General features: G+C 36.3%; 1 protein-coding gene across 3 annotated transcripts in view; it reads right to left on the bottom strand.

Annotated features, from left to right (window-relative positions):
- Positions 1–799: 799 nt before the first annotated feature.
- Positions 800–17,554, bottom strand: part of Rfx7 (regulatory factor X, 7) — a 61,623-nt gene continuing 44,868 nt past the window's right edge. For all 3 annotated transcript variants that reach the window (XM_005376601.2, XM_005376600.2, XM_005376598.2), the window contains 5 exons: positions 13,764–13,880; positions 12,393–12,477; positions 11,212–11,419; positions 8,044–8,330; positions 800–6,914 (listed from right to left, as the gene is read on the bottom strand). In XM_005376601.2, the coding sequence (XP_005376658.1) occupies positions 3,642–6,914; positions 8,044–8,330; positions 11,212–11,419; positions 12,393–12,477; positions 13,764–13,880 (3,970 nt within the window). In that variant the 3' untranslated portion in view covers positions 800–3,641. The remainder of the gene's footprint in view (positions 6,915–8,043; positions 8,331–11,211; positions 11,420–12,392; positions 12,478–13,763; positions 13,881–17,554) is intronic.

The following is a 17,554-nucleotide window of genomic DNA, read 5'->3' as shown; positions in this document are numbered from 1 at the left end:
TCCTAGTACACTTAAAGCCACACAGTCACTTTCATCTTGAGAGGTTACTGATTTGTCTTCCAATTAGTTTCAAGTTTAAGGGCTGGAGAATTTGGTTTGCAGGCTCAGCTTGTGTGAGAGTCTTCTTGCTCTTCCACCCAGTCCTTCCCAATCCTTTTTTTTTTTTTTTTTTTTACTCAAATGACTTCTTTCAGTAGTTGATTACACCTCTTGTCCCAACTCTTGGCTCTAGTCCTATGGTGACAGTGGGGTACCACAGATCTACAAAGATCGTATACGATTCACCAGGGTGTCTGACTCAGAGCATGTCTTATGTGTTAGCTCTGGGTACTGGTTGCTGCTGATTTTCAGTTTCAAGAGTAAGTGAATTCCCAGATCCTGGCTTCACTTTGCAGAAGCTGAGCTTTCTGGCTTTTCCAGTCTGTCTCTACACTAATAGCTCCACCTCCAGCTTGTAAGTTTAGTATACTTTTCATTTTGTCTCTGGTTCATGGAAATGCCTATACTGCATAGGAACAAAGCTAAACTTTCACATTTTCTGTTCAAGGCTGCAGACACACACTTAGATATTCCCAGGCTCTTTTAAGTCCGGATTATGCAAAAGACAATTTTTTGGCACAACATAAAGCTCTATGCTATGCACCACTGATAATAAATTCTAAGTGAACGAGAAAGTTTCAATAAATGAAATAAGATCTGTGCGTTCTAGATTAAAGCAGAGATTAGCAGCACTGTTCTACCTTCATGCTGATTTGAACTACTCCAGATTTCACAAGATCAAAAGAGGTATGGCATTGGGTATATTTATAAAATGGTATATTGTCTCTATAAAACACAATCCATAAATCATCTTAAAATCCAGCCAGTTTAATATAAAATGTTTTTAATTGTTTTTGAAAACATTTAAAAAACAATTTTGAGCACTTTTAATAAAAAAGAGAACTGAAATGCTACTGCAATATTCAACTACTGTAGTTTCAGCAGGTACAACAGACAAAACACTGGGGAAATCTGACTTTTTGCACTAAATGAAAACATGGAAACAGGGCTTGTTTTTGTCATTTATGGTGTAGTAAAGCACATTGCAGAACAAGACTATTATTTGAACCTCAGATGCACTGCACAAAAAACACTTTCCTTCTTTTCAGTTCAAAAGTCAGTGCTTATTGCAATTATATGCAAAATTATTTACTTCATGAAGTCTTATCATGATAAACAGTATGCAAAATGTTTTAAAACATTAGAACATGAAAATAATCTGAGAAAAGAACATACTGGACAACAACTAAGCAGAATTAGTAAACAAAAAGTAAATAACTTGTGAATAACTATGCTTGTCTGGTTAACACAACCAGTTTCAATACAGCCAAGGAAAAAAAAAAGTGGTTACAGGAATACCTAGTACTGTACAAGTTAAGTCAGTGACACTCATGCACATTTGTGATCATGTATTAACATGGTGAAGCAAACTAAATTCTTCCTGCTGTAATATTCTCATGTAAGAGAATAAGAAATAGAAATATCTCATTGAGATCAATGCACATTGCTACATAAGACAATTGTATCTGTCACTTTGATGACATTTTGTCTTTTCATAATGAAACACATTTAAAAAGTTTAATCTGTGGACTGTATTTGTTGCATTTATCCTAAGAGATGTGCCTACCACAGGTTCAACAAATTTAGTGCAATATATGAACCCCAGAAAGTTTGTTGGACGAATTCAACCAAATTTAAAGAGTTTGCTGCAATATTGTACAGGGGGTTAAAAATCCTCCAGTCTTTGTATTTTTATCAAAAAAGATTTCCATTATTTTTATGTTAGTAGGAAGCTAATAGTGTAAACAAGGGATTAGAACGGCCTCAAAATCTTTTCAGAGTACCTCATATAGAAAGGCTCCCATCATTTATTAAAAGAAATCACACAATTTCCTTTGGGTATTGCATACTTTGGTGTGCAGTAGTGCTGTCTCAATGTACAGTGAAGAAATAACATCAAGGGAAAAAAAATCCCTAACAGATCATTAAATCAAAAAAACAAACACAAATGCCAATGAACTAGGACATACTAATATATAAATCTCTGAGCCGACCCTAGCACCATTTATTTATCAAAATGTTAATACCCTAACTTTCAAATTTATTGAGCAATGAAACCTTATTTAAATTAAACCCTTCATTATGTATGTTAAATATTCATTCATCATAGTCTTCTGAATGGTTTATCAATTAAAGCTTAGCTGGTCTAAGGTAGCACAGCAAACAGTTTAATGTTAGCTTTAAAAGTTTAATGTTCATTTTAAAATCTCTTTGAAAGTGATCTTGAAACTCATTTAAATGGAGCTGTCAACTACTGAGTAGATGTGTGTCAACATGAAATTCATAAATATTATTCGTAAAACAAAATGGGAGCCATAGAGAAACATTTTAAAACAAATCCTGAGTATTTTACAATTTTTTTATCACAATAAATAAATTATTAAGCATGTAATAAAACGTTCCTCTTCTTCAAGTACTATTATTATCCCCTTTGTTTTAACATAGATATAAAGATTTGTGGCTTCAGACCTTAGGTGGTGAAATGTTTTCTGCTCAGGTTTTAATGTTACCTCCTGCCTGCCTGTTTTTCGTAAAGATCCCATGATCAAATTGCACAACTATATTCAGGAGGAGGAAAGGAGTCACTAAATTGAGGAGGAAAGAAACTGATTACTAATGTGTATCATAGTGAAAAAATGTCAAAATAAATCTTATACACAACTATATTTAATACAGAAATGCAGCTGTTGTGAAACTAAGAAAATGCTCTTATTTTCCTTCTAATGCCCCATCTCAACCAACAAATAATACATCAGTTTTCTAAAATTTATTTATTCTATTAAATTTCAATATGTGGAGTTATGTGTATGTCTATGTGTGGGTTAGCTCCACATTTGAATCGTTTTAAAATCAGACTAATGCAAAGTCACAAATATAAATGGCTACTAGTTTTTCCTCTTAAAAATTGTAGTGCAGCTTTTACTTTCCTTAACACTTAATTTTCCGTTATTCTCTGCTATTTTAGCCCTTCATTGTGGGGGTAAATGGTACTGAAGCCCCAGAAAGTCCTACAGAGATTTTTCATCCTACAGTAGCTCTATGCTTCAAGCCTAAATATTTATAATAACCTGAATATTATCCCTGTTTTAAGGAAGACCTTCTTGCCTACAGTTCACCTTAGCTATGATTTCATATCTAAACATAATGACAACAAAATAGCCCCCACCTAAAATGGATGGTTTCTTCTAAATTCTGTGCAGATCAAATGAAGAATTGAAATAAACTTATATAAAATAAGGATCTAAACTGCTTTTGTAAAAGATGGATGGTGGATTCTTTACTAGCAAATAATGTGATTAAATGGGGAACATTATAAAATTTAAAACCTAATACTTGTTCTACAGCCTACTGTCTTCAGAAACTTGTTAAGAACTGAGGCAAGTCTAACCATTTCCTACTGAAGAAGAAACCACTTCTGCAGCAAACGCTTTTTAAATGTCACAATTAATAGTAAGTGTTTCTGCTGCGGGAGGCACTTCCATTAAGACAAATACAATACATATGTCTTTAGATACAGTGTGCTACATGTTATAAAACACAATTTAACCCAACATTTCAACAGTAGGATGGTCCTTGCTTTCTATCCATTCAAAACCTGATGAAGTCATAGAGTTCATGGATTCACTGCAAATTTGTTGAAATAACGGGTCATTCTTTAATTCTTCCAGTGTAGCTTCATCATCTTGTCCCTGCTGACGCCCTGGATCAAACAGTAGATTTGGGTCTAAGGTGTTCAAATCGTTGATACTGCCTGAGAGGTCAGACGACAACCTGATATCACTAGAAAAATCAGATGCAGTATTGGTAAGATCAGATGCTACCTGACCTACCAGTTGCTGGCTGGTTTGCAAACTGTCCCCACTCAATAGGTCTTTAACAGTGTTACTGAAATCTAATTGTTGCTCTCCAATTTCAGATTGTGCTTGATTATCTCCAGGAGAAAAACTGATCTGATCGGTGCTATTACTTTTGGTGAGGTAAGATGGTGTTTGAAATTCATAAACAGAAGTGCTGGAATCAATCATATTCTGTGAGTTGGCACTAGGAAAAACAGTGGAAGTTTCCAAAATCTGTGTCAGATTCATCCGGGCCGTGTAATTGGACGGCAGGTTGTTCATTCCCAAACCTCTCACTGCATCATCATTGTCAGAATCAAGTTTACTCAACAAAACATTGGTTATTTTTTTACTATTTGTTTGCTTTTGAAGAGCATTTGGGAAGGCTGTTTGCATCATGACTGTCAATGGAACTGACTGACTTCTTTGAGCTATGTTGTTGGCACATGCATCTGTGTGAACGTTTGTGAAAACATGGACCTCTGGGGTTACTGGACTTCCAAAAGGGGTCACATTAGATCGTGGGATATTAGATACTGGATAGAGGGTACTTCCACTAAGATTACGTTGGCGATGGACAGCAGGGCTCACACTCCGGCACCTGAAGTTGCTGCTGGCAGATGAATTAGTTCCTTTATTATCAAGAGGGGCAGGAACTGCAAACCCTTCCTGTTTGGTGGTGTTATTTACAGTGGCACCTTGATGCTGCACAGGAGAGACAGGAGTCAAACGGCCAAAATGAGTGTCATGATGTCTGGATTGAGACTGGTAAGACTGTCCAGGCACAGCAAAAGCATGAGGTTTCCTGAAACGGTCTTCCACCAGTTCCTGGTAGCTTGGGAGAATGCCGTGGCCAGAAACTGATGAACTACCAACTCCACTGTACCCATTATTCATCCATTCAAGCTTGGTTTTATCAGGGTGTGTGGCCATAGGTCTTTGCATTGGTTTCACAGGACTGCTTGAGACAATGCTGGCATCGTGATATGCCATACTGGAGCTTATTGGGGTGAATGCAAATGGATTCCTGCACTCAACAGGGCTGGGAGGGACACTACTGCTGCAGTTTGAATGCGGAGTACCAATGGGTGTGTGTCGACTGCTTCCTAAAGCACTATCCACAGGTGTAGTCTGGGCTAGCCTAGAGCAAGGGCTCTCCCGTGATAGACTCTGAGAACCAGCAATCATTTCAGATGTTGGGGTTGGAGTTGGTGTTGGGGTTGGGGTAGGAGTGGGCGTGGGTGTGGGTGTATGGATTGGAGTGCCATTGCTGTGGATTGGATGATAGAAGTGGGTGCTGGAGGCATGAGAAGACATTGCAGCTCCTGGAGTCACAGACTGGCTCTGAAGAGCCATTCCCAAACAGTTACCGTAAGAATGGGAATTGTTCATGGACATTTGCTGTTCCATAAGCACCAGCTCTTCCACAATACTGTCTTGTGTGAGTTCATCATCAAAAGGAAAGTAGCTTTCATTTGACTGGGAAACAGAAGGTTCAAACTCCTTCAGTTCAGACTGCAGAGGTAACTGATCTGAGGACTGTGCTTGTATTTCATTCAGAGAAGGTTCTTGTATCTGGCCATGGAGCTGTTGGCTGTATGTGTCCTGTGGCATTCCTTCTAGTTCCCAAACAGACTTCTCTAAATCATTGATATCAGGGTGCTCTGGAATTGTCATAACACTAATATCTTGCTGTTGTTCACAGCTGGCAGATATAAACTCAGAATCCTTAGTGACTTGTTGCCATTCATTTGGATGAAAGCTGATGTCTGACTTTGAATCATTCTCCATGAGAAAGACACTCCCTTCAAGTTTTACTTTTGTATCAGGAGATGACGATGGTGTTTGCTGTTCCAAAGCTGAATCACTGGTAGTAAGAGCAGAACTGAAGGGCTGATTTTCCACTGTGTGTGAACTGACACTAACTGATACTTTGTTAGGAATCTGAGCACCTGCTGCTGAACGTTCTGTTTTCCCTGAATGTGGAACCTTCTGGTCCTTCTTAACACTGCCTGGTTTCTGACCTTCTATGGTAACTGCAGAAAGCTGTTCCACAATTGGTTTCTTCACAGGAGGCACCTGGGACTCTTGTAATGTAGAAGACAGTCGTTTTCTTGGACTTCTAGTGCATAATTTAGGGTCTTTATTTATTGAGTCACCATTAGATGGTGAACTGGTGCTGGTGAAGGTTAAGGTTTGAGTATCAACTGAGGGCACAACAGTGCTCTGATTACTACCTGCTGACATGCCTGGTAGAACTTCATTATAGCGACTTTTACATTTTGTCCTCTGGTCACAGACCTTAGCTGCTTTTATTTCAACGACACCTTCATTTGAAGGTTTTTGCACTACTTCATCTGTGTTACTTTTCTGCCCCAAAAGGATACTAGGTGTTGTTTGGGGAGCTTTAGCCCCATCAGGATTTTCTTGGCACTGTACAGGATGCTCATCAGAGGGTATTTCAGGCTCCATTTTAACTTCTACAGCAGATGTCCCCCTAGTGCTGCTGGTCTTGGGACCGGGAGACTGAAGAGAAACAACAGAACCATTCTTGATCTGTGGAACGCTCCTTGATTCTTCAGTTGTTCCTGGAGCACTGCTGACCGAAGCAGAGTGTTTAAGAGGGGCACTGCTGTTGCCAGGGGTGAGGGAAATGGTTGTCATTTTCACCACATTTAGAGAGCTCATGTGTGAGGCGGGCACCACGGCAGTCTTGATGGGACTGCTGGTAAAGAGGACAGTGGTAGGGGAGCGGATGGTGAGGGCACTGGTGTTAGCTGGCTTGGGTAAGATCTGAGGGTAGCGGTGTCGAGCAGAGCGGTCCCCACCAGGGCTGGCTGGGATGTTCTGAGGTGTCTTTGGTGCCTGCTTCACAGATTGCATGTGCTGTGTGACCACTTGCACATTGAGAGGAAGAACTTTGCCATCAGAAGAACTCATTGGGCTTGGTGAAGTTACCAACTGCCTAGTCCTCTGGACCTGTGAAAAGGTAGAAAACAAAACGTCAGATTTAACAAGTCTAGGATACACATGTTAATTTGTACACCTGTAAAGTATTAAAACAGGGGGCTGGGGATATAGCTCAGTGGCATAATGCCTGCCTGGCAAGTGCAAGGTCTTGAGTTCGATCCCCAGAGTACCAGAAAAAAAAAAAAAAGCCAAAGTATTAAAACATTTAGTAAATGTCAATGTTAAAAACAAACAAGACTGTATGCTGGAAGTGAATTCTTTTAGACTAGGTCCTATGCAATAAGATACACAAATATAAGAAATGTAAACACAGAATACCATTACAAAAATACTGTAATATCTAAGAACAGTAAGATACTTTTCAGTTAATATGACAAAACTTCACACTTGTGATGAATACTTGGTGAAATAATGATTTAATGAAGTTATAGAAGAGGAGATAAAACCTTAAGATATAAAATATCCACCAGTCTGTGCTAAGAAGATAACTCACTAGAAGGGAGTCAGTCTTATAAATAGGTCTACCCTGGACTTGAGTTATTCAACCACTGTGGATAAGATCCTAGACAAAATTGCTGCCTACATTAAGTCTGCTTTACAGTAAACATTATGATCACTAGGTATTTCATGTTTTGATATGATGCTAATACAAAACAACAATGCTAATCATAAGAACAAGAAAAATAAGATAAAATGTCCCCTTAATCATATTTTAATAAGAAAATAAAGTATCAGCTTACTTTAACAGGGTGCCGTCTCATTTTAAAAGCCCCTTCACTATAACCTCCATTGTGTGAGATAAGAAAGAAGGACATTAGTAACTTTTATTTGTGGATAAGGAAACAAACTGAGAATGGCTAAGGAACTTGCCCAATGTCCTCCTCCTATACCTAGCAAGCCTCAAAGATAGGTTTAAACCTATTTTTTCCATCCAAATATTAAGAACATTTAAGCCAAAAAGTCTACATTATATTTTCTTGCCTCAGCAAGGGATAAAACAACTTTGAAAATGAGATATCCTTACATAAAGCTCTGACTAGTGATAAGCATACTTTTTCTCTCTCTCTCTATCTCTATATTTATATATATTCAATGACTGATTTCCCCAGTAAGGCCAAACACTATTTAATAAAATTACCGGAATGGGACTAGGAACAGCTGCTACAACGATACCAATGGGCTGAGGAGAAAGGATTGCAGGATTTCCATTAGGAAGATTAGTCACTCCGTTGGTTGTAGTGCCCTCCGATTTTTTTGCTGAGGACTCTCCTGGCAAAGGAGACTGTAGCTTCTGTTCCTGCTGCTTTTTTTGGATTTTCCGTTGCAACTGCTGTTTAGCATCAATAGGAGATGGCAAAGTCTTCACTTGAGGCTGAAAGGAATTACTTTCAGCTGTAGGTATAAAAGCAGAAGGCTGGGTAATTCCTGAAAATGAACAGAAAGGAAAATATAAATATTCTTCTCAAGAGAAAACAGTCACAACTTGATTTCTTCAAATGTGAAGCCATCTACTGGACAAAGCAACCAAAACAGCAATTTTTAACTCACAATTTCTTTACAGAGCCTTACTAGACTTCCAATTTATAAACATTTGTCAATATGGTTTTGACATGTTAAAATACGCTTCAGCTGTTTCAGTTAAATGAACAATAAAGTACCTATGTCATAAACATCCAGAAAAAAACACCAATATTCTATTTTATCCGATGTCAGTTAGATTTCCTATCCTCATCTCTAAGCAGAGTACAACGCATGCATTTTTGTGATTTGAATATTTAGCGCAGAAGGAACAGTCAATACCTGCTGAAACCACATCTTAGAAAAAATTTGTGTGGGGAAAACAATTTTTTTCATTCCTGCCAGAAATTCATAAAATAGGTAATGCTATTTTAACTGTTACTATATGATTATTTCAGTGTGATCTGAAGAAATTAATTAGAACTTCTTAGAATAATGTTAAGATATTCTGAAATTTGTCACGAAGTTAATTTTTTAAAAAGAGTAGAAAGGAATAAAATCCAGTAAGATATAAATTTTAGGAATAATTATGTAATCAAATTGATTTTTGAAAAGCTCATTTAGGGAATGCAGTTAAGTACAAAGTAAGTTGTGGCTAGCAAGTGGTGGTGAGGAGCAAGGGGAGAATATCACCCTGCAAGTACACCTGCCTTCTGTCCCCAGCCCCAAATCTGCTTCTCATCATTCTAGGTAACGGCAACAAGCTGGTGGAAATTGGGGAGGGAGGAGTAGGAAAAAAGAGAAAGAAAAAATTTTAAGTCTCTCCCACATACTCATTGCTCAGTGTCTACCATTCTTTTGCTTTTTTTCTTTTTTGTGTGTTACTGGGGAATGAACTTAGGGCCTCTGCTAAGTAACTAAGGTGCCCGCCCAGGCTGGGCTTCAATTAGGAATGCTCCTACTTCAGCTGGGATAACACGTATGTTGCTCTCTTTTAAAAAATTACTTCAGCACTACTTTTCTCTTCACATCCAGCTGCACTGTCTCCTGGTTTGAGTCTCAGCTCAACTTCTCACCACCTGCACCCCAGAGAACCCTGGCTCACAGCATGGATGTCTGATTCTTCCAGCCAGGGTTTCTGGCAGCAATGAGTCCCAGGCAGCTGACTTACAAAAAGGACCTTTGTAACACAACCTGTGTTCAATATGGAGACTAGACTGCAATTTAAAACACCAAATTCACCTTCAAAGGATGAAAATTAATTTGCAATCAAGTGTATTTTTAAAAAATATAGTAAGGGCTGAGAACAAAATTTGAAGAGATTTAAAAGATGTTTCCAGTAATAATACAATTAGTAAAATGTTCAGTTTTTCTGGCAATTGCTTTCAAAAAGGGAAAACACCTGTTTATACAATTTAGTACTTATCATTAAAAAAATTTACGCTTATACCTTAAAAATTCATTCTATTCATTCAACATCTGAGTCAGATTTGTGAATGATGTGGGAACTAAGAAACAGACATATTCCTTTTTCCCATGATTCCCAAATCCTCCATCTGCTGAAGTACCCTTCTTGGTGTCGGTAGGGAGTAGGAGAAAGAGAATAAAGTAAATCGTAGGATCTATACCTTTTATAGCCTTATTCTGCCAGAATATAAAAATGCAGTATGACATAACTGAGTAAACCTGGGCTTTGGAGGCAGACAGGAATCCAATCCTGGTCCCCTACTTAACTTCCCTGACAGTTACTTCCCCCCCCATGGACAAGCTATTTAACTTCTCTGAGTCTATTTCTTGACCTGAAAACAGACTATCACCCAGCTACAAGGACTGCCAGGGGAATTAAATGAGGTAATATATGTGAGCTGCATATCTACATTTAAGCTGACCAAGCACTCTCTTGCTTGTAAAGTGAACAGACAGATTTAGGTCAAACACAGTTTACATGCAGACAGAAAAATTTACACTGGCTCTTTAAGAGATTATTTTGCTGAAAGTGATCCTTAACCACAACACAAGAGGACAGATTACACAAAACGGATCCCCCAGATATGGTAATTCTGGCCATAGATTATAGATTTAAAATTATTTAGATTTCACCCTACAAGAATTGTTTAGAAAATATGTTTCATAGTAATATACTTTACAAAGAAATAACTTTCTAGGATAATGCAATTTATTCATCTTTCCTCACTGAAATAAAACATTATAAATTGCCACTTGAACTTCACATAGCTACTAATTTAGGAGGAAGCCATTTATTCCAACAATGCTGATAATTCCTGCAGCTGTCAGTTCCAAAATTCTTCTTTGAATTAAAATTCTCATGTTAGTATGTGTTTTAAAATATCCTTCATCGTGTTTTATATTCATTTTACAGTTTATTTTTTGTGAGACACTAGTCTCTGTTTCCAAAGGTCATTTTATTCATAAACTTAGTTTCTGGGACAGGAATTTAGTATGTAATTTTAAAATTTAATCTTATTTTACTTCTAGTATTTCATTCACTAATTTAGGTACATATATTTACATATAGTCTATATACATACACTTTTAAAACAAAAATAGCAATGGAAAAATTAATAAAGCAGAAGGAGAATCCAAATAGTTTTAAATTCTGGCATAGAAATGTATATACAAAAATATAGCACTAAGCTCCATAATAAGAGGGTCATTGTTCTTATTTTCTTGGCACAACAAACCAATCTGAATTTACTGTAAGGTAGAATAAGAATAAACTCAACAAGTAATATAAGATGGGGTTCTCTGGCCAAATTATTATTCTGTTACAACTCAACAGAGGCTACAGTCAGGAACAAGAAGTTTCATCTTAACAGTGACTTCGTACCTGCCGATGCTGCTGCCATTACAGTTAGAGCTGCTACAGACTTGGTGCCTATATAGTGACTTTTTACAAGGAAGCGGGCTAATTCCAAGACTGTGTCAAATGGCTGGCTTAACACTTTCTGGGCCCACTCACACACAAGACGGCAAGCAGACGAGATAACTTCCTCATCAATATTTTGAAGTTGCCCAGAAGGTTCAACTCCTTCCAACTAAACAAAGGAAAAACGAAAAGTTAACTTTTTTTCTTTTCCAATCAGATTTTACTGGTACATCTTAGGTATATATAATGATTACATTCATCACGGAGAATTTGTATCTGTATGTGATACAACTTGTTTTTCCTCCCTACTCCTCTACCTTCCCTTCAACCTTACCTCCCCTCCCCATTTATAAAAGCTTTGTTTCCATTTTTTTCTTTTCTTGTTTGGAAAATTTAACTTTAAAAAAAAGTTCAGAAAAATGAAACTGAAGTACATATAAGATACATGTTCTTAATTGTGCAGACAAAAAAAATTATGGAGATGAATGTGTCTCAAATCTTTCCAAAAATTTTCTAACATCAATAAAACAAATTATATTAATAGCTGTATTTTCTCTTCTGAAAACATTTTTAAGAGGAATACAGAATTTTTTATTTATATATGTTTGTGATACATAGTAATTACACTCACATTCTTACTCCTCCATTCCTAAGAAAAAAATCAGCAGAACAATTCTATTCACAATAGCTTAAGAAGTATTAAATACCTAGGAATTAACCAAGAAAAGGAAATACCTCTCTAACGAAAACTGTAGTGCTCTAAAAAAAAAAAAAAAAGTTGAAGAGGCCATTAGAAAATGGAAAGCCATCCCCTGATCTTGGATAAGCAGAACAAATACTGTATTACTGGCTGTAATATCAAAAATGATAATACAGATTTAATGCAATTCTAATTAAAGTTTTTATACAAATTGTATATCCACAAGTAAGTAGCTTTAGGTCTCTGTTCTCTCAAATTTCATGTTGATGTAGCTCATTTATATAAACATCTTTAAGCCAATGTAGAACTTTTTTGCTTGTTTACTTGGCAAAAGGCATGGTTCTTGCTTCCTGGTTTTATCCAAATAACTTTAAAGGATGCATTTCAATTTTAATGGAAAGATACAACTGTACATATTGAAAAGAAATGGTAGAATTCTTACCCCATCTCCAGTTTTATGAAAGTCAAGGTTGGGCAGTGTTGGCATATGAACAAAAGCTTTTTTTCTTAGTCCACTGTAGCAATACGTAATGAATAGTTAAGGTCTAAAGTACTCTAAATTAATGGAGATGAATGTGTCTTTACAGATCGGACTTGAAAAGCAACCATATATGAAATAAGAATAAAGTTAAAATGAGCTAACATCTACTTTCTGAATTCTTCAGTCCAGAAACCTTAGTATTAGAAACTCAGGACACCTACTCTTTTGAAACAGTAATGATTCTTACAGAATGTTATGTATTATTGTCTTAAATGAAATAATTTTCATCTGTTATGAGTTTTATGAATAAATGTTCCCACTATGCCGGGCCAAGCACCAGTAACAGGTCAGAAGGAAAGGACTAGCCAGATGGAAACTTGGCATGAGGAAGGGAAACTTTAGTTCAGGGCACTGCGACAAAAACAATTCTTAAGGTGTCACAAGGGCTTTAACCTTTTCTTTTTTCTTTTTCCATGAAACACATGGGATTATCACTTACAACATGCCAAAGACACATCAAGACATTTTTGTTTGTATTTAGGAAACAATGATGCTTAAGCAAGTGAAGAACACCTGGAAATACCTGAGAAAAGCAGCCTTCCTCCTTCCCCTTCCTCTCATAATCCTCCACAGTAGCTAATTTTATGCTTTCAAAAAGGCCAAGAGTTAAGCAGAGAGAAAATGAGTGTACTTCTTCTAATGGCCCCTCTATTTTAGAATCTTCTTTTAAGAGTAGAAACGATCTTAAATCCTTAATTTTCATTTCCTTACTTCTGTCTATCTGTAAGTACTGCTCTATCACAAAAAAGACTTTTTCTAAGCCTTTGCTTTAATTCTAATACAGGCTTCAAGTTGTTGGCTGAAAAATAAAGTGAACCCTAGCTTTTCAGTACGAGTTTCACAAGAAAATTTTAAAATATTGTATTATTATTATTTTTTAACCAATGAGATGTTTGTTTCTAAATTAGAAGGGAAGAAGCTAACATCATCCTCTTATGTTTATTCATATAGTTTACAACTGCTGAATACATGGAGTATCTTACTAATTCTTACTATTACAGCAAAAGCAGATCAGACCATTAATAACACTTTACAGTGAAAGAGAATGGTAAAGTCTATCACAATTCTAATAAATACAGGAACCATTCTTGTTTCTTTTTCAGTTTGGTAATAGCTGGGAAAGTAAGATTTGCAATTATTCTACTAAGTACTATTTATATTTGTTGATTAAATGTATTTCTAAATATAGTTTCCAGCTGAGCTATAATAGCACATGTTCTATAATAAGTAAGAACTTGAGGACATTAATAGTAATATTCTGGTAAAGGATATTTAGATTTGCCTCTAGTACCCAAACGACGCGCCTTCATGTTTGGAAAGACATTTTTCATGATCTTTCCAAAGTCAGCAGCACTTAATGGATGGTAACCAAGATTGTCACAATAGCTCCTGCAAAAGAAAACGGGACCAATTTAGAAACATGATAGACTTCAGCCTTACCTAGGATTGTGCCACTTCAATACAATCTGAATCCTCTGATGACATGAAGCAATGGATCTTCAAATCATTCACCACAATTGACAGGATCATCATTCTTTGGAGATGTATTAAAGGTCAGATTTGGTTAGGTGGTTTCACTATCAGGGTATATGGTATTGCTTTCAATAGCATTCAAGAAATTTGCAATAGGGGCTGGGGATTTACTTAGCTCAGCGGCACAGCGCCTGCCTGGCAAGTGCAAGGTCGTGAGTTCGATTCCCAGTACCAGAAAAAAAAAACAAGAAAAAAAAATTTGCAATAAGATAATATCAGTAATAAAGTTTTTCAATATATGCTCTAAAATGAGTACATCCAGCAGAACTATTGAGTTTCCACACAGGTTATCGGGTCACAAACCAGGATAATTTCCAATACAAGCATTATGCAGGTTGGACATTATTGATAACACTAGACATTATAAATTTAGAAATATGGTATGTTAGAACTAAAAGGGACGTTCAAGATCATCTGCACCAATACTCTCATTTCACTGATAAGGTTAAGAACAAGGGCACAGAGAAAGAGGTTCTAGAGGTCTACTGGTCTCCCCTCCTTCTACTACTACACCTTTAATTTTGTGAAAGTTTAGGATTAGAAATGAATCCAGGAGTTGTACAGTCCAATTTCTTGCCAGATACAGAAACGGTCCTACTCTTAGATCATGGATTATTAATCTCAGCGGGAACACTTGTTCTAAGGGCACCTCTATGTTGTGAGGCAGTTCACCCAAACTGCAGCGATGCTAGCACTTAAAGAATTCTGACAGCCTCTTTCCCACTAGGAAGGTTGAGATATTCGATGATTCTGTTTTATATGAAACTTGTGAGTTTTCAAAGGATAAGTATTCATAATTTGGAAACTTGATGCTTGACTACAAGCCATAGGTCATTCCAGCCATATGGAGCTCTTGGTTAGTTTACATCTTGTTTCCCTGATTCATAACTTTAACCACAGTTGATTGAACAAGATATGGTATCAACACCTAACTCAGTGTCAGATTACATTTATGCAATATTCACCACAGGTACACTAACAATGCACTGTTGTTCTTTTTTGTTTTTTGTTTTTTTTTTTTGGTTTTTCTCCGGTACCGGGAACCGAACTCACGACCTTGCGCTTGCCAGGCAGGCGCTTTTGCCACTGAGCTAAATCCCCAGCCCCTGCACTGTTGTTCTTAAAAGTGAACTTTTTTCTCCTGCTCTTTATTTAAAATTATAGTTTTAAGACTGAAAATAAGCCCAATATTCAATATAACCATAAAAAAGTCACTCAAACTCCATGGTAGCAATGCAATCTTTAGTGCTTATTAATACCATTTACAAATTAAATATATAAATTTAAGCTAAGTATTACTTAATGGTACAAAATTTTTTAAAAACACAGAAAACACTGATGGTAAAATATAGCTAAGTGATACTGAACCATAGCTGACATTTCTGAGTGCTTTTCATTGTTACTTCATATAATCTCCCCAGCAACTTGAGGCAGATATTTTTAGGCAGGTATTTTTATTAAACGTATTTTATAGCTGACAAACCCACATACAGAAGTGTATCAGGAAAGGATTTGGTTTAATCTAATTCATTTATCTTACAGATGAGATACTTAAAAAATACTGAATGCTTGGAATACAACCAAAATTATATTATCAATTTTTTCCTAAAATTTATAAAGAGGAGACTTGATTATGAATTATTATTTTTTTCAGTTGGGAATGATGGTCCATGAATATATAATTCCAGTACTCTGGGAAGCTGAGGCAAAAGAATCATAACTTCAAGTCCAGCCTGGGTAATTCATTGATACCTTGACTCAAAATAAAAATAAAAATAAAAAGGGCTGGAAATGTAGCTCAATGAGAAGGTCCTTAGGCTCAATTTCCAGTAGCAAAACAAAACAAAACAAAAACTATTAAAAACCCTCTTCTTACCTAGATGTAGACTACTATTTTAGTGAATCTTGGTATTCATGTATGTTAATAAATACAGGACTTTAGGAACATCCTGAATACACAGTGGAATTATATTCCCTTTAAAGTACAAATCAAATAATACATTTGGTAGATAATCTGGAAGACAAATGTGATCAAAGAAGTATGGCCAACAGTACAATTAGCCTGAGTCCTTAAAAGTAGAATAATCACTGAAATCCTTTCACTTTTTTAAGGTGTTATTAGATCTTGAGACTCTGGAAAGAAGTGCCAGACTTTGACCATAAACATTTGTCTTTTCCATGTTATTCCCTGTTCTTGATACATAGTTAAGGTGTGGCTCAAGTGCAGTGTGTGCTGGTATTTGCCAGGGATATTTGAGGACAGCAGAGAAGTGATGGTTTGGTATCCCAGGGACAGCCTGGCTAAAATAGACTCTGCTGGGTCTAAACTGGGTGTAGTTGCATGTCTCTAATTTTGGCATTGTGGGAGGATGAGGCAGGAATATTGTAAATTTGAGGGCAGCCTGGGCAACTCAGTGACTTAGTGAGACCCTGTTTCCAAATAAAAAATAAAAAGGGCTGGGGACGTAGCTCACTGAAAAGGCCCTGGGTTTGATCTCCAGTACCACAAAAACAGAACAAACCAAGAAGGCATAACTTGGTTGGTTACTTGTTCCAACTTCTAGTTCAGGCCCTGATGAGAAATTTAGATTTGTTAGTACTATTAAGTCAAGCTTAAACTAAGATCAAATATCACAAGTATAATCCACCTATTGTAATACTTATTTTTGTAGTAATACAGTGAACAATATAGCTGAAAATCCGCTTTGTCTGAAATCAACAAAATTAATTTAAAGCAGAGTTAATCATGTATATTAGGCAAGTGCTGTACCACTGAGCCACATACCTATCCCTTCTTAAACAGGTTCTTCCTTTTAATTTGCCACTCCTTCCCATCGTTTCAGTTAGTAATCCTATGACAAGATTTATCCATGGTCAAGGATCTTTTTCTGAAGGATATGGACCTTCTCCTAAAATTTATGAATTACTAATATAAACTTTAGGGATCGTCATCTGACAAATCCTCAATATTTTAAAAGTAAAATTTGTGTCCTTAATCCCATTAAAAAGTAAAATATAAAAGACTTGTTTATTTACTATTGCCAATAAAAGAACTATTTAATAACTATTCTTTGGTAAGTTTGGCTTGTTTTTTAAGCAAAGTTAGAGATATACACACATACATATCTTAATATGATAAAAATGTTATCACATGCATGTAGCACAAGCTTATTTATACACTTTACTTTCATTTCTTGATTGTCTCAGTTCTTTTTAAAATTAACAACATACACAATGTTCAGATTATGTGAGTATAGACATTAATCATCTATAAATTAAGAATTAACAAGATACTGAAGGAAGCACTGACCCAATGAATTGCACAGAAAAGACTTCCTCCACAAGGAACAAACCCACTGTGAAAAGCCTGCTCCTGAGGGAAATGAGGTGGTGATAAAAGTTGTCAGAGACCACTTTAGGTGAGTGTATTAAATTTGTGGCTGATGAAGACAATGGATAACAGTTGAGGTGAACAAGAAACTAACTGGGAAGCATAAAGAAAAGCTGGGAAAAAAAGATGTCTGGAGATG

The sequence above is a fragment of the Chinchilla lanigera genome, unplaced genomic scaffold (genome assembly GCF_000276665.1).
Source record: "Chinchilla lanigera isolate Chin_1 unplaced genomic scaffold, ChiLan1.0 scaffold00008, whole genome shotgun sequence".
Taxonomy (NCBI): Eukaryota; Metazoa; Chordata; class Mammalia; order Rodentia; family Chinchillidae; genus Chinchilla; species Chinchilla lanigera.
Note: the sequence above shows the minus strand (reverse complement) of the source record. Positions and strands in the feature narration are given on the sequence as shown.